This window comes from Phaethon aethereus (assembly GCF_964289735.1).
Source record: "Phaethon aethereus genome assembly, chromosome: 1".
In the NCBI taxonomy this organism is placed as follows: domain Eukaryota; kingdom Metazoa; phylum Chordata; class Aves; order Phaethontiformes; family Phaethontidae; genus Phaethon; species Phaethon aethereus.
The window spans coordinates 79,096,103-79,121,732 of NC_138575.1; the positions used below are offsets into that span (position 1 = coordinate 79,096,103).

General features: G+C 42.8%; 1 protein-coding gene across 4 annotated transcripts in view; it reads right to left on the reverse strand.

The window, feature by feature from the left end:
- The window catches only part of PHF21B (PHD finger protein 21B), a gene marked incomplete at its 3' end in the record, with an annotated part of 166,076 nt that extends 141,698 nt beyond the window's left edge, over positions 1-24,378 (reverse strand). For 2 of the 4 annotated variants that reach the window (XM_081997437.1, XM_081997435.1), the window contains exons 1-3: positions 23,231-24,378; positions 22,507-22,539; positions 22,156-22,221 (exon numbers count right to left, since the gene is read on the reverse strand). In XM_081997437.1, the coding sequence (XP_081853563.1) occupies positions 22,156-22,221; positions 22,507-22,539; positions 23,231-23,284 (153 nt within the window). In that variant the 5' untranslated portion in view covers positions 23,285-24,378. The remainder of the gene's footprint in view (positions 1-22,155; positions 22,222-22,506; positions 22,540-23,230) is intronic. The other 2 variants (XM_081997438.1, XM_081997436.1) reach the window with 1 other exon arrangement.
- Positions 24,379-25,630: the final 1,252 nt, after the last annotated feature.

Below are 25,630 nucleotides of genomic sequence, written 5' to 3' on the forward strand. Positions count from 1 at the left end.
CTTCATTCATGAGGTTCTTCGAGTGGTCTCGCCTGAAAAGCAAAGCCAGCCTGGAGCTCTGCAGGGGAGTCAAGCAGTGTGCTTGGCCCAGTCAATATGAGGGGTTACCTACAGCAGCTCTTACCCTCATAGCTGTAACCTAGAGCCCAGAGGGGGAAATTGAAAAGCTGCTCCATTTTAAAATTTTACTTCCCTGTGCAAATTCCAATTCCAAACACAAAATACAGTTTTAGCTGCACAATCTGGTGGCAACAGTACAGAGAGAACAAAAGCCAAGCTCTACTCCCATTAGAGGGAGCATGGACACGGCCAGCAACTCCTGGAGCAGGTATCCTGGCCAAAGCCTCATTCCACAAGATTCTCAGCCCTTCCTGGGGATGGCTAAAAGCCACTGCTGCCTACTGAAATAAACGTGAAAGTAGAAATGTTGTTCACTAGTGCTGAAAAGGGTGAAAAGATTCTTCTTATGACTTGCTAAGTACGAAAGAACACCGAGCTAGTAAGAGCAAGGGCACCTTTTCAGCTCGAAGAGTCCACCAGTCCCATCAGATGGCAGATAAAACTCTTAGATAAGACTGAGATTAAAAAAAAAAAACAATTTGTATAAAAATATTTTAATAAAACCATTTTAAAGACCATTTTCTAAGGAAGTGAAACTTAACGAAATTTCAATACCTTGTCTGTTACTTTGAACCTATTGTGCAATCTCAACAAAACTGGACGGAGGACAGAGGTCTACATCCTGAGGATATTAAGTTACCAGCAAGCTTCACAAAAACATGAGGTGCAGTATTTGGCCTAACTGAAGGTCAGGCACCATAGACCTCAACAGGCATTAAAGAATTAATGTTTGAGAACACCTTTGTATGCCCCTGTCACTGCAAAACCTTGAATCAGGGTTTGCCTCTTCCTTAAGCACCAAGATAAGGCACAAAACCATCAAAAACCTAGTTTCCAAAGCATTTATGCTCACAGAACAATATATTTAAAAGAGAAAAAAAGCCATAGGACCATTAGGCTTAAATAACCACAGCTATGCATTCACAGCAAGTTGAGATCCACACCATTTTGGTAGCCTGACTTAACTGAGCCATGTTTCAAAAGTGTTTTGAAGGTCGACAATATTACAGAAAGCTTCCTGCGGTGTCTGTTAAAGAAGCAAAACAACACCTATTATAATTCCATTTCCACACATGCATAACTTGGCCTTGGAAACATCTGTTTGCAGAATTAATTCTGACTCCAGGTTCCCAATCAGATGAAACCTCTCTCTGCTTTCCTCTGCTTTGCAGCACCAGTGTTTCACCCTCATGTGAAACTTTCCAGGTCACTGCTTGACCTGGCTTTAGCATTGGGGGTTTTCTTAATTTGAACCAAATCCTTTCAGATGTTTGGGGATTTCCAAGAGTGAATGTAAATACATTTTCCCCATTTTAAATCCATATTGTCTCAGCTATCAAGGACAGCAAGACTGATCTGTAGCCCACTGAAGGCAGCAAGAACTAGTCAAACTGGTAAAGAAGTGGAACTGAATCCAGGCTGTATGCCAGGGGCCTTTCAATTGACTTTGAAACGGCTTTGGATCTGGCCCAGTCTCTACTGGTGACTGACAGCAACACTGACTAAACGTAGAGAGGAAAGAAGAACAGGTTGAAGGCAATTGGGGAAAAAAGTCACTTCTGAACACGTTCTTCGGGCAGTTCCTACAAATTCAGCGAAGTTTAATAAGCATCAGTCCTAATGTCTGTTGTCCTTTCCCAATCAGAAACCCCAGGGGCTGCTGGACTAAGGCTGACACTGGAGACAGGAACTTCACTGGTCAAGGGCTTGGGGACAGGAACCAGAGGTGCTCCCGCAATGAGTCCCGTCTGGGACAACGTATGCATGGGATTGTAGTTACAGATAGGTTTCAACAAAAGCTCTCACTGTAGAAGCACTTAGTCTGCTTCAGCAGCTGAAGTCAATAGTAAAACTCCTATTGACTTCAGTAAGAGATAGTATAGGCCATTGTCGAGAGCTTTTTCAAAATCCAGTGCTGCATCATTAAGCTACGCAGCAAAAAGTAGATCTGTTGAGCAAGAAAAGTCTAGCTGTACAGACTGACGCTTCTCAGCGCAGAGCTGCACTTAACTGTACCGCTCCTTATGCCATAAGGAATAGACCAAAGAGCATACTGGAGAGGCAATGCAACTGCAGATATAGAACTGCGTTTAAAACCTGACTCCCCCTATTCCCTACAAGGTTCAGACTGTAATCCTGTAATGTCAGCTTTATACATGCACAGCGTTTCCTCCCCACACTGTGGTTAGTGTAGGTTCAACCTGAAAATTACATTTTGTTACAACATCTATAGACTTTTTATACTTGGAAGCATCCTGTCTGCAAAGTGATTCACGTGATATTGCAGAGATAAAATTCCAGAACAATCCAACACAATGTTTACTTCCAACTACTAACTAGTCTAATAAAGCCAGAAAAAAAGAAAAAAGAAAACAAAGGAGTCTGATGCAAACCTTTCTTCAGCTCTTTCAGACTGTGAAAATACATGGGCAGCTTTTCTAACATGCCAACCACCAGGGAGTTTCAGCGTCATGAACGGATAGTCTGAGACCCCGGTTAAGATGAGTTACTCCAAAAAAGTTTGAAATAATTATCCAGTGCCTGAAGGCTGTGGTCAAGAATGTAAAAGAATCACTGCCTCTTTACACTCCTGTACGCACACAGATTCTTCGTGAAATAAACGCACATCTGGATTTAGCATGAAAATCCAAACTCTACACCGTTGCAACACAATGTGCTTATGTGTATCTCTGCATCGGAATACAGTAGTTACCACAGAAAATGAGACAGCACCTCAAGAGTGCGCTTACCTGACAGTTCTGTGAAAATCCCACCTTTATTCATACTGAGCCAAGTTCTCCACTAGCATAAATGTACTGATTTCAGAAAATTTTAAACCAGCAGAAAATATGAGCCATCATCAAGATGACCCTGTACCTCCTGATGTCCCATCTGCAGAAACAAACTTACAGGATGGCAAAGAGCAAATTTCAAGTGCCCCCGTAAATATTGTGGTCAGTCAAAAAGCAGTTTTAACATTACAGCACTCCACCAACTTCTGCAGAGTTATTCCTGGCGTACATCAGAATCAGACTCTGTATCAAGCTCTTTGCCTCAAAAATTCATAAAAGACCAAGTCACAGAGTTAAGCTCGACCCGCCCTTAAAAAGGAAGTACCAGTCTCTGGATAGCCAATGGTAAAAAAACATAAAAAATCAAAGCAACTATGTACTATCAACCTTAACCACACAGTGCTTCTATGAATTTTACAATGCAGTATGTCACATGCTGAAACAATTATGTTAGGGGAGGTAGTTTTAACTGGTTTTTCTCCTGTCTAAATTTATATCTGTACTAATTAATTTTTAACTAAGTATTTGTATAATTCTTTACACTTTCATAGTTCTTTATGCTCTCAGAAGGCTAGAGAAATATTAACCAACTAGTCCATAATCTTGAACTGCTGCACTGAAGTCCCCTTTCATTAAACTGGTAAAAACCTAGATAACATACAGTTTCAGCTGTGTGAAAGCAAACTTTGGGTCTAGTAAAGTGTGGGCAATCTTTTTCTTCCTGTAGCAGATCAAAAGAAAAATTTCCTTTCGAATGTGCCCGCACGCACTGTTGCCTCTCAGTGGCCTCCCTGCCTGAGCTTTTCTAACACCAAAAATACAATGTGCTTATCTGCTGGCTCAGTTCATTAAAGCGAAATTAACAGCATCTTCGTCCCTTCGCATCATCCACAGCTCCTCTCCTGTTCTCCTCTTCCTCCCATGGGGGAAAACGAATACACTTCTGTCTCTATTCGTAAAAAGCAGATGATAACGTGCACTAGTCAGGCTACGGTGACTCAAAGAGCCAAAGCTCCACCAGTTCTCCTCTCCCTGGACGGCAGCTTTCCCTGCGCGCGGAACGGAGCCGCGCGCCGCGTGGAAGCCTCCTCCTCTCCCCCGACGAAAATGCCGGGAGGCCACACAGAGCCTGCTAGCACTGCAGAACCCCGCAGACACAGCTGTTTAAAATACGCTCCCACTTTTTCTAACGTTAGGGTTGTTAAGGGGAAACAAATACTTTCACATCCTGAATCTCCAAAGCCAGCAGACTCTGGCGCTTGGGTTAAGATGGTAAAACAGTACCTTACCAGCCTGTGCGCCTCAGCATTTTTTTGTGGGAACTGAGGGGAGAGAGGGGGAAAGTGAGAGGGATAAGTCTGTTGAACTGACAGATACAGAGGAGATACAGAAAGTTTTACATCAAAATCCTTGAGAGAAGGTGCTGTCTTTTCCAGCTACCATCAATACCCTCTTTTGTCAAGGCTGACCTTTCTGCCTATGTTGCACCAAGATTACGTCACGCTTGCTTCCTCTCCACTTCTCCCTCCCCTTTTCTGTGCCACCCAAACTCAGAAAAGGATAGGTGGATAGGCTGGACTTCACTGTTGTCCCTTACTGGCAGAAAGAAGAAATAAGGATTAAAATACTGCATGTTGCTGCTTTTCTTTATGACAGTGTGGAACACCCTACCCAAGATTATTAAAAGCAGTTTCACAAGCTCACTCATTCACTTTCAAGCATGCATCTGTACAAACCATGCCATCTTCTGGTGCTTCCTGGCAGCAAAAAAGAAATACCGGTGTCAGAACTTACACTGTCACCCCCATCGCTGACTGTGTAGGGAGTCCTCTCTTCACCACCCTGTATCTGACTGCAACACTGCACTCCGGAAAAATGTCTCATGGCTCTTCCAGGTACCAAAAGCGCGATGAAAAATGAAGTGCCAGAAACATTATCACTTACTGTGAGAATACCGACTCTGTCCTACAAACTAAGCCAGTAACATCTGTTTTGAAAATAACGTCTGTATTCAAGTTGTTATAAAAGACACTCCTATGAACAGAAAATAATCTTAATACGACAAGAGCATCTGTACACCAGGAAATTTATGACAACTGGAACTGACTCCCCATACGCGGTAAATAGAGATTGGATAACATGTTCAGTTACCCATTCATTCCCTACCATTTTTTTCCTGTATCCTGCAGAAATAGTTCCAAACATTATAGCTCACAAACACAAGTGGCTGCTATGTGTTTTCTTCCCCCGCAGCCAGCCAAGGCTCCTCAATGCCTCTGCATGTCACAGATTCCCCTGGATATTAAGATACTGGTTGTTTGTTTCCACTTTCTCTATTGGAAAGTTGTTCCAGAACCTCATTCTTCTTGTCACTTCTCTGAGGCTAATGCAAGACCCAACCGTCATTTCTATTGTTGTTGCAGTTAGAGGACCACTGTGTAATTTAGCTTTACACACCATGTTATCTAGCTCACAAAGTTTTAAAGGAACATTTGTTACACACAGAGCACAGCACTACACACTAATCCCTTAGAATACACAGTTCTCCATTTAGTTGTGTGACGTAGTCATGCGTTTCTGTGCAGACTCATTACTGTGGAGGAGGAGTGTCACACCACTAAAAAACATCCTGACAGAATGAAATCATGACTGTGTGTCAGGCAAGAATCATATAAAGTCAACTATACCTGAGGTATCTGAGATGCTGCTAGGAAAAAAAACGTGATCAGTTACGTTATGGCACAACTCTTATACCATTAGGTCAGCGTGAGGCCCAACCCAACCTATGCAGTCCCCAGTCTGGTAAGAGGAAGAACCGTTGGCATTTTGATTCCCCACCAGGCTGCTTACACAGCTCCTAGTAGCACTGAATGCCTGTAGTGGTCAAGTTTTGGGTGAAAGAATGCTACTTTTTTAGAAAAAGGAATATTGGAAGACTACTCATTTGTTCCCTTGTTTTAGAGCAGCCAACATTATTTAACATTAAAGAATGGCACTAGCATGCTTTCTTCCAAGTATGTTTGTTTACTTCTCTATAGCGAGCAAAAAGTTAAGAGTAAACTAAGCCAAGTAAGTTTCAACTGTGTTTTTGAATCACATTGATTTTTCTGGGTCTCATGTACTGGATAATGCTACAAACAACAGGAATTTGAAAAGAAAGGGAATATTTCCTGCTGAAAAAGCGAATTGTTGACATTTCCTTCAAGAAATATAAGGAATACCAAGGTGTACCTCTAATGCTATATCCAAGCAAGGTAACAAAACTGGCAGACACTAACTTCCGTTAACATAGATAAATTGATTGCAGACTGCAACCCGAAATACTGCTATGTCATGGAAAAGACTTTCTCCTGGTGGGACACTGTTCCCAGCCATAGTGAGGTATAGGTCTTACATCTGAAGTAAAAAAATGAAAGCTTTAAGCAGGATTCCAGAATTCCATTAGACCTGAAATGGCTGAGAGCTCAGGGATGTAAAACATGCCTAACCCTCAAAATAGCATGGGAAAAGATAACACAATTTGGTTCTTCATACCCTTTCCCTCCAGCATGCAGGATACAGAGGAATACAGCTGACACACCCATGGTTATAAGGAGGTCAACTGTCTTCCTCCCTCCTCTCTGTTCATGGCCTGTAATATCATTATGAAGACAGAAGGGCTGGAGTTGAAGTGATGCTGTGTCAGAGGAACCCATCAGCAAAGAACACATATTGGGTAAATCCACATTAATTACCACTTCCAAATCCAGAGCTCACTTCTGAAGCAGATCACCCAGTGATCTGCTCAAAGCAGATCTTGTAGTTTGGTTTGCATTACAAAGTCATCTTGGAATAGACCAAGTGGATTCATTTTGGATTAAACTCAATAGAAGAGTACACTTCTGGAGCACACTTAGAATGTTGCATGCAGTGACAGACACACAGTCCCCGGGCCCAGACTAGGGCTAGCCTGAACCCTCAGGATGTGTACAGTGTCCTCAGCACCAACAGGTCCTCAGCACCAACTGTTCTGCTCTCCAGATGTCCCTCCATTGCACTGCACTACTCACTGATGTGGCATAGCCACCATCTTCCTACAAACCCCAAAGGACTAAAGAAAAGGGTATCTTATCGCAACAAAGTATGTTTTTATATTTCAGCTTAAAAATCCTTCAGGGTGAAGGAGCCAAGGCCATGCGGTAAAGACAGGAAGCCAGCTGGGAGCCAGTCCAACCACTAGAGACTAGTGGAAGTTCAGTTTTCACTTACAATTGCTTTCACTACTCAGAGAGCATTATAAACATCCACATTAGAAACAGGTCATCTTAGTCACGGCAAGTGATAGCATCAGGTATGAACATCTCTAAGACAATGCTGATGCATTTTCTTACTTGCCCAACGAAAGCCAAGGCAGGTTTACCCATGTCAACAAAAAGAAAGAGAGGTCCCTCATGCATTTTGCTAGATCAGCTTTATATTACCTCTTGGTACGCAGGTAAAGTAAGAAAACCGACTCATCCATTCCGGAAGTTAAGAACAAGTTCAAATTAAATTATTTAGCTTTAAATCACTAGCAGAGACATTGCAACTCTAACTAGAGAGTTAATCAAACATTTTAACATGGACATCTGAATAGAGAAAAGCTAGTAATGACACTCCAGTAGAGAAAATCAATCACACCTCCAGTTATACCTGGTAATTAAAAAAGGATGGAGTGTATTATCCTTAAGAAATAAAAATGCACAGCATTTTTACAATTCCAAGTACTACTGGTTTGAATCACATTAAAGCTCATCTCCCCACACATTTCCTCGGTACACATTCAGCAAAAGTTTGTTCCATGTAAGAATGGATCAACTTCATGCAAATAAACAGGGTAAGACTGAAGAGTGTGCATAGTAGTATCAATCCTCATCTTAACTCCTCATCCACCGTCAAACCTGCAGAACAGAATTTCTGCCTATCATCATTAGCTAATTAGTCTTAAAATGTTGCCTTCTATTCCTTCTGGGTAAGGAGGAAATGTGGGAAGAGGAAACTGCTCAGACCTATTGCCAGCTACAGGTATGCATTACAGGCACAACCTGCCTGCTAGCAGAAGCTCCTCAGCCTCCCCTTTGCCAGGAAGTGGGAAAGACAATCATCTTCTCATCTCAAACTTTTACCTGTCCGTCTTGATTTCCCATCTCAATACTGGGGCCTCCCATAAATAGTGTTCATAAAGAACCCATAAATTTAAACTTTACTTCGTTTGTTCTAGATATTATCTCTTACTCCTGTTTCTCACGCTCTTTGGATGTTTTGATGCCCCTGGAAACCTCTCCTGCCAGGTGGAGGGGATTTTTTCTCCTTAAAATATGAAGGGTGCTTTTGCCAAAGCCCTTGAGTTTTGCAGAATCTGGCCCTTGAAACATAAATCTCTCTGACTACTTCTCCTTCTAAGCCATTTCCACTAAAAAAAAAACATTTTGGATGCTCTTAGCCTAGACAGCAGACAGTTCTCTCAGAATAGCATTGGATAGGCTTGTAAAGCAACCAAATAATTTTTGTTTAAGACTGATTCATTGCACTTTCAGCATATCAAACCAAATTCCCATGGAAGCCCAGTACTCCGTTAATGCTAATTTCAAGCCTTTCTAAAGTTGAAAATAGTGTAATAACTTTGGAGGAATTGTTCCTACCTAATGGATCCTTGACCTGGGAAGGTAAAATTGCTTCAGCAGATCATAACCCAAAAGACTATAAGAGCTCTGAGCTCAGTTGTGTCAAGAATTTGCCTTTTAATAAAACTTGGGTCATGTATGTGTCCAGTCCGGTGAGAACTATGCATTTTAAAAACTTTATGTATTTGCACGATATGTTGCAACAACCCAGTTGATGAATACATAAGTATCTGATGATCAAAAGATCTTTTTCAAGCAATAGTGAATTGTTAAGTAACTATGCAGTAACTTTCAGCTAGTTATTATTTGGACTTTGCTCTGGAAGAACATTTTTAAAGCTTTTTTTTAAAGGAATAACTGCAAGTGACACCAAAATCTGAAGGTTTAGCCACAGTCTTTAGAGAAAGACCATCAGCAAACTAACAGTGCCTTCAGTTGAAACTAGCTTAAAGAAAGAGTAAGAATCGTAGGATTCAAGTCAAACATGGTATCAGTGGTTGGCCAGTTTAGGACTTTTTTTATAAAGAGTAGTTTGGGGATAGTAGGGGAAGTTATGTCCACCTAGCCCAGATGCTTGGGAAGTATCAACAGTCACAGCTCAACTGAACTCAACAAAACTACAAAATCTTGATCTGACTAATGTCATACTTTTTCCTTTTTTTTTTTCCAAATGGTGAAGAAAAATGGAAGACTATCAGGAATTGTAATTATGGACAAAGCTTTTGCTCACCACTGTGCCCAGCTAACACTAGTAGATCTAAAAGGTGCCATACAGTAGAAAGATCTTCAGGAAATACGTTAGTGGATTTCAGTCCAGTTTTCAGGACATTGGATCATCTTACAAAATCCATCAGTACCATTTGAAAGCACTCAGTTTAATAGGTGGCAATTTCAAAGAGCAACCAGGAAATGAACTGGAAAAAACCCCAATAACTCAACTTTAATACTCAACACATATATAAATGTGTTCTGTCCCTTGTGTTTATAATTAGATCCTCTATATGAGAGATTGTGCTCCATTCAAGCCCACTCAGCAAAGAATGTTAATAAAATAATGTAAATAAGGCGCTGGCTTAGGTTGTATATATTTATGGGCTACGGAGCTCTTGATAGAAATACATCTGGATTCCACTTGTATTTTTAAATGCAAACTCAACACATATATAAAATGTATTATTTTCTATAAAACCACAAACATCTCTATAGGATAGCAAATCCATATGAGTGGATGGAATGGACCACCTCAGCCAGCCTAAGCCTATTGCATCTTGCTTGTTCCTTGTTCGTAACATATTTGGCAAAGACACTCAAGGATGAGTTTTGGGGAAAGTTTATTCTGCCACTGTGTATGGCTAAACTTCAGCTACTATTGCCTTCAATTTACTACTCACCATTTGCATTACCTGGTGGTCTGGGAGTCCTGGAAGAGGACCTCATTAAGCCAAACACTGAATACACACAGGACAAAGACAGACTCTCCTGGTTTCAGCTGGGATAGAGTTAATTTTCTTCATAGAAGCTAGTGTGAGGCTATGTTTTGAATTTGGGATGAAAAAATGTTGATAACATACTGATGTTCTGAGTTGTTGCTGAGCAGTCAAGGACTGTCCAGCTTCTCATGCTGGCCTGCCAGCGAGAAGGCTGGGGTTGCACGGGAAGCTGGGAGGGGACATGGCCAGGACAGCTGACCCAGGCTGGCCAAAGGGATGTTCCATACCTTACGGCGTCATGGTCAGTATATAAAGCTGGGGCGAAGAAGAAGGAGGAAGGGAGGGACATTTGGCATTATGGCGTTTGTCTTCCCAAGTAACGGTTATGCGTGATGGAGCCCTGCTTCCCTGGAGATGGCTGAGCACCTGCCTACCCATGGGAAGTGGTGAATGAATTCCTTGTTCTGCTTTGCTTGTGTGCGCGGCTTTTGCTTTACCTATTAAACTGTCTTTATCTCAGCCCACGAGTTTTCTCATTTTTACCCTTCCGATTCTCTCCCCTGTCCCACGGTGGGGGAGTGAGCGAGCGGCTGCGTGAGGCTTAGTTGCCGGCTGGGGTAGAACCACGACACAGACACAGATCCAAAGAGCTTGCAGTTCAGCACCTTTAGGAGAATTACTTTAATTATGAAAATGCAACAGGAAAAAAAGAGAAAATAACCAAGTATAGCCAAAATTTTTCAACCAAGAGGCCTGAAATCCAGAGCTAATCCAGATTTAGTCTCATAAATAAAAACGATATATCTAAAGGTGCCAGAAATATGAGTTCCTACTGAAGGCCTCATAAGCTTTCTGTCTTTAAAACTCAAGCATGCAAACAAAAATCAGAATCGCAGCCAAGAATATAGACTGACGCTCAAACTCTATTCTTAAAACAACTCTTTGGCCTTTCCTCCACCTACCTAAGGCATATAGTTGAAGTTAAGTGTTGGCCTAGATTTCAACCTAAGTTCCATCAGTTTTATGAATTTACAGTTGAGGCTCAATATCACTGCATAGGAGCTGCTGATGACTTCCCGCTTTAATCATCAGTGCTAGTCCTCTGTGTGTGTATGTTTGCACATACATGTGGGGGGGGAGAAGGGATGAATCTCCAATGTCGAAAAAAATCAGCTGAATGCTGCACTCCCACACTGAGTTTGGCATATGAAAATCATAGGCTTTTCACAACCCTCAGTTACATTATTCATGCAGAATGCACTCAGCTTCCTATTGTTCCTGCTCTCATTGTTTATAAATGAGTCTTTGCTTCATCTGGGGATGGAAGTTCCTTTAAGTTTCCCTCAGTAAAAGTACTTCTGTAATGCGGTGCAGTACTAGCGCTCAGAGGGTTAAAGTTTCTGGAAATGTTTGCGCTTCTGGAAAAAACAATATTTTCTTTCTTTATTGAAAGAAAAATGAACAACTGGAGCTGGTTGATTTGTTTTGGTCAATCTGATACACAGGTTCCTAATTGCTTCCTAAATGTTTGGGAAAATAAGTAAATTCTTCATCTTGTTCTCTGTTACCACAACATTTGCAGAGGAAATTTCTAAGTATGTTAAGACTCTTGCTTTTACACCTCACTTAAATATTCCCAGCCCTACCACATTAAAATAAGTGACCCTGAGACACGGTCTTCAAATGTTTTGCATGCCGTATGCGCTATTTCTCATGACAGGACATGAATGGTACCAGAAACTGCCAGTCCCTTCTGTTACGGCCGATGCAACTGTAGAAAAACATATAACCTCTTTGTCTAGCAATACTGTGAATTTCATGATTTAGCTTGTTCGACAGTTCAGGCTGTCATCATTAATCCTGGTGATCGTGCAAGATTCTGATGCATTCCCCCAGCTTAGAGATTTTTCAATCCGATTTAAGTTAATAAACAGTGGACTGAATTGCAAAAGAAAAAAGTAAGTTAATCACATGGCAACTTAATCGCTTTTGGCTTCAGAGGACATCCTTCTGTTTTGGGTCTAATATCACAGCGTTTTAAAAGTAGGGACTATGTCTTTTACCCCCTCATTTGTGGTACACTTTCTGTTTTTAAAGTTCAAAGGACTTCTTTTATGCTCCCACTAAGGCTGAGATATTGCAGATCCAAAGGAGACAATAGGCAGACTGCCACCTAACATACTGAAAACAGAAATCTGGAGGCAAATCCATCCATCCATATTTTGGAGTGAAAAGAAACTTCTGTTTTGAACTAAGGACTCGAGAAATGTAACAGTTTGCCAGTTAATGGAAATAATACATTTACATTTAACTAATGTTAAGCAAAGAAACAATTAAATCTCTTTCAAAAACCATCTCCTGTCTACTTGCAAATATCAATGGACTTTATGAAATTGATGGGTTCTCTCTTTTTAATATCAACGCCTAACATATTAGCTCTTAACAGAAGATTAATGAAACCATCCCCAAAAGCAGTATCTTTAAGCCAACAACCTCCATCTTCTGTGGGTTCTCCTAACGCGCTGGACTGCCTTCACCCACCCTGTCCTCTTCTCAGCTGCTTTTCTCCCTCTGGCCAGATTCTGATTTTTATCACACCAGTGCAAACTCTGGGTAAAGCCAGTGAACTCCAGGGAAATATATTTCTGGATTTACACCTGCCTAGCCAGCAGAAAATGTAAATTGAGCTGAATGGTATTTAGTTTGCTCATAAAAGGCATTTTCTCCCTTTAATTTATGAGAAAAAAATAACGAAGTCTAGATTCTATTGCTCATACACATCTTCAGTAGTACCGCATTCCTCAACAGACCCTACTGAAAAAAGATACTCACAGACTGTTTCACTCAAGACATACAAGCAGAACGTGGCTGCAATTAGTAATGGAAAGAAGAAAAAGTATTTCTTTCAACAAAGATAAACACTATAGGTCATTTGAAGGAGTAGTGCAGTATTTCAATTGTTTTTAAGACAATAGGGCTTTTTTATATATTTGTTGTTTAAATGCCAGCTTTTGTCTAAGAAGAATGAAAAAAAGATTGCAAATATTCCTGTCACTGCTGTATTCCAATCAGTTTTAGAGGAGCGAAAGACGAGAGTGTAAAACAACGCCGCGTAACAGTCGGAGTAAATAACCTACAAATGTGGAAACTCGCCTGTGTGTGCAACGAGGACTAGTGCTGAGTGGAACACACACAAGGGAAAAAGTGCATTGAAAGAAGCCTGGGTGGTTTTTAATTTAAATCCATGCCTATTCAAAACAGTCATATCTGAATTTCTAAGAGCAAGCAAAATCACTATGCATTTACCATGCTAAATGCCTTTTTCATTAACTAACAAAACAAAACAGATACAAATGAACCAGTCAGGGATTTCGAGTGAGCTATCAGTGTTAGAAAAGCTACTCTGCACATTCCAGTTGAGTCACCACAGAGAAGTAGGGGGGAAAAAAAAGGGAAAAAAAAAAGGGGGGGAAATAAATTACTGTGTGCAACTCCATCTGCAAACTGCTTCTCCCTCACTGGTATGTAATAAAATGTGTTGCTAAGATACAAGCTGCTAAAGAAGTTCATTAAAGGACACTTTAAACAAAGCTGCCAGACTCTTTTCCCTTTAAAGACTGCTTATTTGGTTCTGTCCCTTGTGTTTATAATTAGATCCTCTATATGAGAGATTGTGCTCCATTCAAGCCCACTCAGCAAAGAATGTTAATAAAATAACGTAAATAAGGCGCTGGCTTAGGTTGTATATATTTATGGGCTACGGAGCTCTTGATAGAAATACATCTGGATTCCACTTGTATTTTTAAATGCAAAATAAAGCTCTTCCAAGTAGCTTCTCCCCAGGCTGGCGAGCAGAAATGTCAGCTTGAGCACCCAGCGCTCTAACCTAACTTTTAGAAAATACTTTCAGCCAAAGAAAACTGGCTTCTTGCCCAAAGTTTGGAGTTTCTGAGATGCCTCTTGTGTAAGCTTTTATGTGAGAGCCTTTGTTATCTACACTGAAATAAGGGCCAAGATTGTTTATGTCTTTCACCTGGCAATCTTTATCTTTTTCCATCTATATATGAGTTCCTAGATGTGTATTCACGATTTGCAGAATTTCCTTGATCTTAAAATATTAATGACACAAGTAAGTCTATTTTGTCACATTTTATTGCCAGGAAAGATATGTTGTCAAAGAGGTCTTTATCCAACCTTATATAAAATACTTTTAGTCTCTGTAGTAACACTTTCATGGTAGGTGTATTTTGGCTTTTGGTTTTGGTTGAGGGGAAAAGAATGGGCAAGACGTACTTTTGCATTCGCTCATTGTGGTGAAATTACATCTAAAGAAATAATTCCAGCATTTATCCCTTCGGCACTTAATAACACATGAGATGCATAAATCACAGATGAGAGTTTGTATCAGTGATTATATAGGAAATGTTACTTGTCACTTTGTAACCTACATCTCATATTAAATTCTGTATCACAGTCCCCAGTATGTATATATTTTTAATTACATTTTCAGGCTCATTTACATGCGCATATTGGCTTTCTGCCTGAATGATATCGAAGAGAAAGACCTTATGCTCACACCCAACCACACACACACACATAAGCACGTTTATACACAGAGACACTCAAGTCTGCACATTTCTGAGAATGGAAGCTTCTCTCGTCTTTCTCATTCTTTGAAAAGCTTCGGTTCACCAATAAATCTTTAGGCAATCTTAGCTGATTCAAAGCGCTTTAGAAAAATGGAAAATTACAGAAAATGCAGGTTAATCTCTGCTGCGTGTCAGAAGTATCAACGATTCTCACTTGACTCATGTTAATCAAAATGTAATATACATTTTCACTTTCCGTAACCTTGTAAGATTTGTCATCAATAGCTGAGTTTGCGCAGAAAAGCTATTCCGTTCCTTCCCTCCGGATAAGAGGTAAGCTACATCACAAAGTACCAACACGCTCAAGTTAAATCAATGCGGAAAGGAAAACGACCTATACGCTATATAGATTTAACTTCTGTTTCAAGACCAATTGTATGCTTCTCTTGATTAAAGGCAAGCAATCAGATGAACTTTTGGGTGAACACACTGTTCCTGCCACAGCCTCAATGCCCAGGCTCTTAGGACTAAATTCCAACTCTGAAAATAAGATTGCCTCTCAAAAACTCAAATTAACACCACCCATCATATCTACAGAGTTCCCAGATACTTATTGTTTTGATTTTACTGCAGCCGCATTTAGGGCCAGTTCTCTGGTTTACTTTCATTCAGTCAAAAGGGCCATTTTGTAGTTTAAACTCGGGTGCATATATTTAACCCCTCCATGGGTTAAAAAAAGAAAACACATCCTCCTATTTTTCCACTGTCTCTCTATATTAACCAGAAGGGTCTGCCCGTACATGTGCAAAAAAGCCCCGTGGTACATATTAGATTTCAATAGATGCTTACTATTGGCAGTCGCAGGTTGTAGCTAGGACTAAGCTGCATCAGCAATTTCATATGACACTCTGGAAATTGCTACTACATAACAATAAGTAGCTGATTCAAAAAAAAAGGGGGGGCGGCAAGAAAGCATGTTTAAGGAAGTACATTTTGGCTAAAGAAGAACATTTCCAGATAAAAAAGTAGTACCACCTTAAGTTAAAAAAAAAAAAAGATACATACAGATATATACATGCATGTAAGGGAAGTCTGTTTAAGGTTATTCAACACGGAGGATTGGACAGACCAAATATGAGTCTGTTATGTTGAAATAACTGTCTACTTTAATGGCAGAAAGACAAATTTGCATTTCAATTAGTCCAATTCTTTTTTTGTTCTTTGTTCTTATCTTAAACTTGCAGCCCATTTTTATACCCCCCTTACCTCCAACTACTCTGCGTGTACAAAGTGCCCTCTTTGACATCGTGGCCGCACACACACCATTTACCACGGCCTTGTCTTATTGATTTGCAAACTTCTACCCTTTAACTCGATTGATTAGAAATTGTGTTGATGCTTCAGATTTTGTTTTGGGGGGCGGAGGGGAGAGCAAGTATCATTTTATAATCAAATACAAAAATAATGCATATTTTATCTTTGATCACAAAGAGGAAGACATAGAGGGAAAAGTTAAAAGTAACTCTGTATTAACGTGCCTTTATACGCCTTCATGCTTTCAACTTGAAAATCAAATCTGGAATGAGATGAAAAGGGATTTTCTCTCCATGCACACACCAGAAGTGTTTAGAATGATGCAGTATCCCATTGGAAATGTGATTTAAAATCACCATTCAAAACCCCTTCTCTATCATCATGCTATGGAAAGGAGACATTTAGAGACATATTTGCCTTTTCCTCCACACGCAGAATGAGTCCATGGACCAAATCCTGAAATAAGGTGAACTGGTATAAACATCTGACATGATACACCGTTCTGGATAAGCTGCACACATGGCATGAGCCGGTGGAGAGCTTGTTCCATTAAACCAGAGCTCCAGACAGAGACTCGTGCAGAAGCACCACTTCGAACTGTCCAAGTATCTACTAAAAATTAAAACAAATTCTAACTCCAAGACATAGAGTTCCTACACAGAACTAAAGTTTCTTTGAAAGGGTCTCCCTACCAAAGTATCGCGTACATCTGAACAAATACCTGTTTGCTGCAAGTATAAATTAGATATTTTACAAAGTGTAACAGGTAGCGAGTACTGTTAGTGTAAAAGCAGAAGTGAAATAAAAAGGTATTGTTGGCATAATTCCTTTTTCTGAATAGACAAAGGCATTGTAAGGAAAAAATTGCTAAATCACAGGGATAATCATCATAGCCAGCTCCTCTAATGAGGCATCATGGGATTACTGGAGTTATTATAAGAGTCATCTTATTGAAGAAATTCAAAGTTAATTGAAATCAATTGTACTGTTCTGACAGCAGGTGTTTTAAGTGGCTAAAATATCAAAGTGAACTCTTTAAAATGGTTAGAATGAATGTAACGTTCACTTTTCAACTCTTAGTCCTGCCAAGTGATATACTGTACAAGTACAGAAAAGTGTACAGTCAAAGAAAAATGCTGGAATGAAATAGCATCTCACATGCCAGTCAAGCAGCTACCAAACAAAAGGTGGTTCTAACCCCCTCCAGTACACATTTTCATTACGGACGTGCAATTTCCATGAAGCTTATAAGGGCAACATAATGGAAGGCAGAAAGCCACAAGTATACATATTTCCATTGTGTTTCACCTCTATGAAAATGTCCTTTATTGCCCTTTTTCCCCAATATGAATAGGGAATCTCAATACGGTATTACTGAAAGCACAAACAGAATGTTAGGATTGCCATTATGCAAACTATATTCTGAAGTTCATCCTCCAAAGAGTTCAAGGTAAATTCTTCCCTAGTTTTGTCACTTTTTCTACAGATGGCAAAGCAACCAATAAATTACTAGCTGAATCTAGTGGGGGGAAAAAAAAGAAACAAAACAACAAAGAGGAGCGAAAGCTTTCTGAATTACAACCCAAAACTAATCTTTACTATGATCCAGTAGGTTCATTTGATTCTGCAGTTGTTCAGGTTTCCCAGCAAAGTCAGCAGGACCTCAGTGTGCAGAAGAACTGCAAAGTCAAGCCCATATTTAATACCTGTTGTCTTCGTGTTCAAAGACTCAATGAAGTGACTGAAAAGTTTAATACTTCAACTGGGAACTCATCACCCTGTCTCACTCAACTTCAGTGAGTGCTCAGTAAGGTCCTTTGAACCAAGTTCTGCTGGGGTGAACATGCATATAAGCAATCCTTGCCACAATAAACAGGAGTGCTGGGTGTACCGTGGGACAGAGTTTGACATTAGGTTCAACATGATTTGGAAATGCCTTTCAGGTTTTACCTCAGTTTTCACTGAAGCTTATAACCCCTGTTTTACTTCAACAATTTTGAAAGTACCCAACCATATGAAATACTGAGCTTTGGCAAATGTCAATAATTTCCCCTTTAACATGTGTAAACAATGCTGCCATTTCTAGGCACTGTGCAGCATGAATTTCAACAAACCAAAAAAACACTTCCTTCTTTTCCTCAAAACAAAGATATAACATCAGTAAAAATCTTGAGCTAAACCGTTTCCAACAACTTGCATAAGAACTGTACTTAAATTTTAAGTCTAATACTTTCCACAAACAGGCTTTGCTGGCGATCACCACAGGCAAAACAGAGTCAGTGATTTAATTTCAGATATACCACCCAAAAATACAAACCAGCAATAACACAGGCTGGGAGAGTCGCCTGAAACTAATGTTGATTTTCTGCATAGATAGTAAATTATGGTAAAGAAATGAGGCAGTGCACAAGTGAATGGCATATACATAATGTCTTTCAGGAAGACATATTTTTATTACTGCGCTCCAGGACAGGCTGTCTGAATTCAGAGTTCATCGCAGTTGAAAATATAGTAGCCCACACATGCTCGCTGTTAATTTTTAAGACCTCGCTTATCACCTAATACTTATGTCAGTAAAAAGTAACTTCGAACTGGAGGTTAAAGGTTTGTTTATTTGTTTACCTTGATCTATTAATTAATGAGACAACTTTCTAAAATGAAAAGACCCTTAATGACTCTTTAAGGACATAAAGAAAGCAAGAAACACATGCACCAGAGCACCTCTGGTGTGCTTTTAAGGCCAATGTGGGCTCTTATGATAGCTCTTTTATTTACATATAAATGCTTGTTGCTTGACAATTTAGATAAAAATGTTACCGCTGCTCTGCATGTGCTGTAGATTGAAGGTGTAAAACCACTGGACCAACTAATGGAGTCTTCACACATCATATCTTGTTAAAGAAGAGGTAACCCACTCTCAGATGCTATCACAATTCGTCAAAACTATAGTATACAAAAGATACACTTCTAACAGAAGTCCAACTTTTGTCTTTCTGAGTAGGGTGCCAAATTAAGTGTTGATTGAAGCGGCACCATTTCAATAATGAAAATGATGGCTCCACAGTACTTATTTGAAAGCACTGGGAAAATATTAAAACTACATTTAATTCCATATTTTTCTAAACCACCAACATAAAAGAAACATCGATGACTGCCAGGAATCTTCAATTAGGTTGCAACTTAAAATCCAACTGTGCAGAGAAGTCTACTTTATACATTTACCTCATGCACCAAAAGCTGAGTTTGTCACTCAGTTCTTTCTGTTTTTATTTGTAACTTTCAAGAAAAGGAAATATTGCCACAAATGCCAATGGCTACAATGGAAAACTGATGAATAGGGGTACTGAAAGATAACACTCACTCCTGCTATATCTCTAACAGATGTGGATGATGTGATCATCCATTCATTTTACTATCTGTTTCATCATCCAGCTTAATTGAAATGCAATTTTAGCATCTTTTGTATTCAGTGCATGCACAATCAAAGGTATACATTATTGAATTATGAATTAGTTGTGCCTAAACAAACCTTCGGGGGCGCAAGGAGGGAAGGAATGTAAAAACATATGTAAAAATAGCCTCCCTACTTAAGTTTACATCAGTGTTTTGGTGTAGCCACAAAAGTCAGAGCCTGAAACCACTAAATGGTTCCAACATTAGCCTATCAATTGTCTCAGTAGCCTTCAGTGTGCCTTCTTCATGCCCTCAAGGACCGATAGTTCATTTATAAGCCATTACCCAAGAAGCAACTACTAATGATAGCAAGTCTGCAAAGTTACACGATGGCTTTGTGACTTGGTCAAAGGCTAAGACTTCCAAACTCGTTTCACTTGTGACCCAAGAAAGATTTCAGTTTAGACCCCCAGGGGTGGCAGTCAGGAGCAAGAGGACACCACATCACCAGGTAGTGTCTTATTTATAAGCTCTTGTTGCACAGGATGTTGAAATCATTTAAAAGAAATCCAAATCTAGGGTTTTGTCTAAAAATAGTAGGTTTCATGCTAAATTGCAAATGCTAGGCCAAATTTTCTGTTTACAGAATTTTAGTATTTTATGTTTAATTACTTCAGAGTTTATAGATTTATTTATAAGATTATGGGAAGGGCAAGTCATAATTATATGATGATTGCGTACTAGTTAGTTTGGATTATACATAAATGTGTTGCACAAGCTTAGCAAAAATCTTTTTACCGAGCTGAATCAGAACATTCAAACTGTATTTTCAAATGTGTCTCTCTGCCTTATCTAAATTCCAACATGACACATAATAAATAGCTTCTCATTTACTATCATCATAAAAATTTAAACAGCCTTGAAATAGTTGCTACAATACAGGGGAAAATGATCAAATGTATGTTCTAAATACCCACTTAGAACAGTAAAACTATTTCCATATTGAAGAAAGAACACATAAAGATGCATAGCTGCAGTAAAGGCTGTTACCTTGTTTAAAAAAAAAAATCTTCCACTCAGTATAGTAGTATTAGAGTCAACAACTTGCTGTTTTACACTGCAAAAAAGGACTAACAGCCCTTAGCTATCATGTAGTGTCAGATTTGCTTTAAAAAAGAAAGTATCTGATTTGATTCTATACAGTGATTAAACATCTTTGTGCTCTGCTGAGTAGGGTATTCTATCCCCTCCCCCCTCCAAAAATGGCATCAAAGCAATCAAAATGGTAATGTTCAGCATGAATGGGGCCCCATCCCCCACCTTCAAACTCTGCAGACTTTTCTCCATGTTAGAAGAAACCAACACCCCTTCCTCACAAAATGGAAGCTTCCACCACCAAATTGAGAGTGCTGACAAATTCTGATTACAATAAACTGGGAGGAAAAAGGGTGGCATATAATAACCATCACCTATGGGCACAGATGATATATGCATGGATCACTTTTACAACTTTAACCGCAACTCCAGCAAAACAAAAACAACAACAACAAAAAAAAAAGGGGGGGGAAGGAAAATTAAGAAAAAAGAAGGGAAAAGAGGGGTGGAATGGCACACGTGCCCCCTCTCTCCCGGAGGTCCCTCGGCGGGGGGGGGGTGGCGGCGTTGGGGCTGGCCGCCCGCCGCCCCGCGGGCGCTGTCCGCGGCCCCGGTGCTGAACGGGCTGCTGCATTCCGGAGGAACAGCGCTCGCTGCCGCCGCCGGCGGGGCCGGGAGCCGAGGGACGGGGAGAGCAGCTCAGCACAGCCGCGCCGGCCCCCCCGGGGAGGTGGGGGGGAAGGGGAGGCGGAGAGGCAAAGTTCACCCCTGGGAGGGGGCTCAAGCCGGCAGATCTCCTGCTGGTTTTGTCAACTGCCCTTCCTGGAAGTCCTGAAAGTGGGGACGGGGGCCCGGGGGGGGGTGTAGGGTAGTTGGGCGAGGGCGAGTGCGCGGGGCCGGGTGTGTGCCCGTCGGCGGCGCAGCCGCTGTCCGCGGTGCTGAAAGCCCGCCGCCCCCCGCCGCGCCCGGCAACTTTCCTCCCGGGGGCGGAGGGGGTCACGGGCGGAGCAGCGGCCCCGGGGGTCACTCGGCACAAAAAGAGAGATGAGAAAGTTTGGGGAGAGCAGGGGGGAGAGAGAGGGGGAAGGAAGGTTTCTGGTTTGTTTTGTTCCCCTCGTCCGTTTTTTTTGTTTTGTTTTGGGTTGGTTTTGTTGGTTTTTGGGGGGTTTTTTCCCCCCTCCGGCAGCTGAAACAGGTTAATCTGTTTTTATTCGTATTTTTGGCAGGGGGAAAAAAGTGAAAGTGCCTAAGTGAACTCGAATCAAAAGCTAACACGTCAGATCAGACCAAGGGAAGAGAAAGGCAAGTGGGGGGGGGGGGGGGAGAGAAGAAAAGAAATAAAATAAAGTGATCAATAAAAATCAGTTTTGTAATCAAACCCAGAAATGGCTCTGAACTGGGCTCCAGCCTCCTCCCTCCCAACTCTTGCTCTGCACATTACACGGAAGTGCACAAAGTAGCCCAAGACAGGAGATTTTTCCATATTCCTAAAACATGTCGACCAACTCAAAATGGACGCCTCATTTTTTTTTTTACGTTTTAACTACTGCTTATCTTTTTACTACTAGTACTAAAATCATTCTTTTCCCCAGCAAGACACCCAAGAATCCGACCTCATTTTGAAAACATGCATTTTCTTACTTTACCCTTAGGAAAATGGATGTTATATTCTCTGCTGTCGGCATTTTTCAGCTAACGCAGACACTTTTCGGATGTTTAGAAAGTGCATTGTAAAAACAAGAAGAAAAATCAAACACAACTGAATCGATCTGTTTCTTACTTGTTTCTCATTAAGAGCTGCTATTCTTGATTGCCTTTCATGGATTTGTTTCTTAAGATCCCCGTTCTGCAAAAACGGCAATAAGATGCATATTAAAGGCAAAGTGTAAACTAACCCCTGTAATGAATAAACTTGCGATCTAGAAATTGTTCAAAGGCAAAACCGTTCCACCAAAGCCGTACGAAAGCATGCACACACAAAACACCCTCCTTAGTAAGAAAGCTCAGTGCAGACTACAAAATGAGATCTCTTACTGATAAAGTTTCTCATCCTGCTGTCCCAGCACAACTGCGCTTATTACAGCAGGGATAAAACACTGAAGAAGAGAAAAAAAAAAAGATCTGCATTTACCTGTGGATCTTGCTTCATCTGTGCAACTAGTTTCTATAAAAAAAAAAAAATCACCCCCCAAAAAGGAGGAATTAGAAACTGTTTCAAGTTTAATGGATTTTTTTAAATGTATGTATGTGTGTGGACGGGGGAGGGAGGGGGGTAAGGAACAAAGAGGCAAGTAAACACTGCGAGTCAGTTTCAAGCAAAGCTCATAAATATTCAAGTCTCGTCCTAATCTCTCCAACACACACACACACTCGCACACACACACCCCACACACACTCACACTCAAGCACACTCACACAAGCACCGACCTCAACGTTAACTCCGCATCTCCACACCACACACAACGGAGGGGAGGAAAAAAAACAAAACAACAAACAAAAAAACCCACCAAAAAAAAACCCAAACCAAAAAACCCCACAACCGAACCACCAACAAACCAACCGCAAAACTCAGCCAAACAAGCCGCAAAACTACTTTGGCGAAGTGCTGCTCGCCATTGCCGCGGGGGGCCGGGGGGTCCGGGGGGGCCCCGCCGCGGCCCCGGCCTCCCCCACCGCCCCGGCCCCGCTGCCCCCCTCCCCTGATCGATAGACCCTGCGACAAGAAGCAAAGGCTACTTGGTAAGCATGCAACGCTGGCTCCCTTCCGATCCTCCTCTCCCTCTAAAAAGCGCCGGGGATAGAAGAGCATTTTTTTTATTTGCTTAGTATTTTATTTTATTTTATTTTATTTTTACCTGATGACACTGGATTTCCACTTTTAACGCCTCTTGCAAGCTGTGTAGCTCCATCCCTGCAACTTGCCAGGCACTTTCCTGCCACTTTCAGATCCGAATGAAGTTTTTTTGTTTGTTTGTTTGTTTGGTTTGGTTTTTGGTTTGGTTTTGTTTGGCTTGCTTTTTTGTTTTGGTTTTTTTTGTTGTTGTTGCTGTTGTTGTTGGGGTTTTTTTCCTCCCTTTCTTTTTCTTTTTTTTTCTTTTTTTTTTTCCGCTTTTTTTTTTTTTTCTCTCTCGCTTTTTGCAACCGACCCGCCAGGCAGCCAGGCAGCCACCCCTCCCTCCACGGAGGAGGGGGAAAAAGAAAAAAAAAAAAACACAACCCAGGAAAGAAAGAAAGACCAGGAAAAAAATTAAAATTAAAAAAAAAAAAACGAACGGCGGTAACAGTAATAATAATATTTTTAAAAAGCGACAACAACAGTCGGAAGAAACAACTACTCAGTCTGCAAAGCAAGTTCTTTGCCTCTTTGCTGGGGACACAGACTCATCACTCACTTTCCGCCAAAGTAGGGGGGGCCCCTCCCCCCGCGCCCCCGCCCGCGCGCCTCCCGCGCCCCCCCCCCCCCCCGCCGCCCCCGCTCCGCCCCGCAGCCGCTCCGCCGCCTCCCGCCGCCCCGCCACTCCCGCCAATGGGGACGGCGAGGGCTTGAAAACGGGAGGGACTATATTTTCCTCGGAGTGCGCGCCTTGATTTCACTTTGCCTGGGGAAAAAGTTGTGCCTCGGCTGGCCATGCTAATGCGGCGGTGCCCGGATGGAGCGGGGGGGGGGGGGCGGGAGGGGAGGAGCGCGGGGAGTGAAGGCTTGCGGCCTGCGCATGCGCCCTGCCCCCGCCGCCGCCGCCGCCGCCGCCGCGGCGGTCGGCGAGAGAACAACAAAGTGCCGGTGCGCGCGCGCGCGCTCGATCGCGCTCCCCAGCGCGAGAGCCCGCGGGGAGAAGGGCGGGGCGAAGGCGGAGGCGCGGGGCGGGGCGACCCTTCCTCCTCTCCCCCCCCTTCCCTCACCTCCCCGCCCCATCGCCTGAGGGGCGCCGCTGCCGCCGGGGCAGGGGCTTCTGCGCGGCGGGGCCGCACGGATTTCCCTCCCCGCCCCCGTGAGTGTCCGCTGCGGGCTGCCCCGGGAGGGGGGATGCCCCCCACCCCCTTGCTTGGCGAGAGGCAGGTCCCAACGGCTGAGGAGGGGGAAGTTTTTTACAGTCGTGTGTGTGTGTCTTTCCCCCCCCCCCCCGCCATCTTCTCCGCGCACTCCCGCCCTGCTTCTCCCCTCGCCGGATCTCCTCTGCCCTTCCCCGCCGCCGGCGGCAGAGGATGAGCCACCCGCCGGGGCAGCCGGCGAGGCCCGGGGCAGCCCCCTCACCCCGCCTACAGGCCGCTGGCGCCTCCCGCTGCCGGGAGCGGGAGCCGCTGGTGGGGGCTGTGAGGGGCCCTTGCCCACACCCTGGGCGGCTGCGCGGCGCTGTCCCGCGGAGGGGCCGCCCTCAAAAACTTCCCTCGACAGCCCGGGCTCCTGCCCCGCTCCCGGCAGCCTCGGGGAACCCGGGCGGTGCATGCGACACCCGGCACCCACGGCAAGCGCGGGCTTCGGCACCGAGGCGGGGGGGGGGGGGAGGTCACGGCCGCTTCCACATGCGGCGTCTTCGGCCGCCCGCTCCTCGCCGGCAGAAGCTGCTGCGGCCCTTGGGTCCTGCCGAGCCCACCGCGCTGACGTGCACGCACCCCGGAACAGGACGTCGAACCGGAGTCGCGTTAAAAAGCAGAGACAAAGTATTTTTAGGGGAGCTGAAGTTTGCTGGCGGGTGAGCGCCTTCCACGCCTGCAGCTAACGGCGAGCGGCGGCAGCTGAAGGGGAAAGGGGTGGGACCTGCGGGCGCTTGGGCACGCACCCGCTCAAACGAACTTGGTGCCGAGGGATGGCAACGCGGAACCATGGCCTCAGTTTGGCTACTGAGTAACAGCTGCAAGACTTTAAACCGGCACAGAATCGCAGACTCCTAGAATAGTTTGGGTTGGACGGGACATTTAAAGGCCGTCTAGTCCAACCCCTCGGCAATGAGCAGGGACATCTTTAACTAGATCAGGTTGCTCAGAGCCCCGTCCAACCCGACCTTGAACGTCTCCCGGGATGGGGCATCTACGTGGCATCTCTGGGAAACCTGTGCCAGTGCTTCACCATCCTCATTGTGAAAAATTTCTTCCTTAGATCTAGCCTGAATCTACCCTCTTTTAGTTTAAAACCATTATCCTTTGAAGGGTTGGCTTAAGTGGAATACCCCAGTTCAAGCCACAGTTCCTTGGCTTTTCAGTAGCAGATACGCATTGCCACCAGGTCACCCTGCACCACAGATGTGGTCTCGATCAGG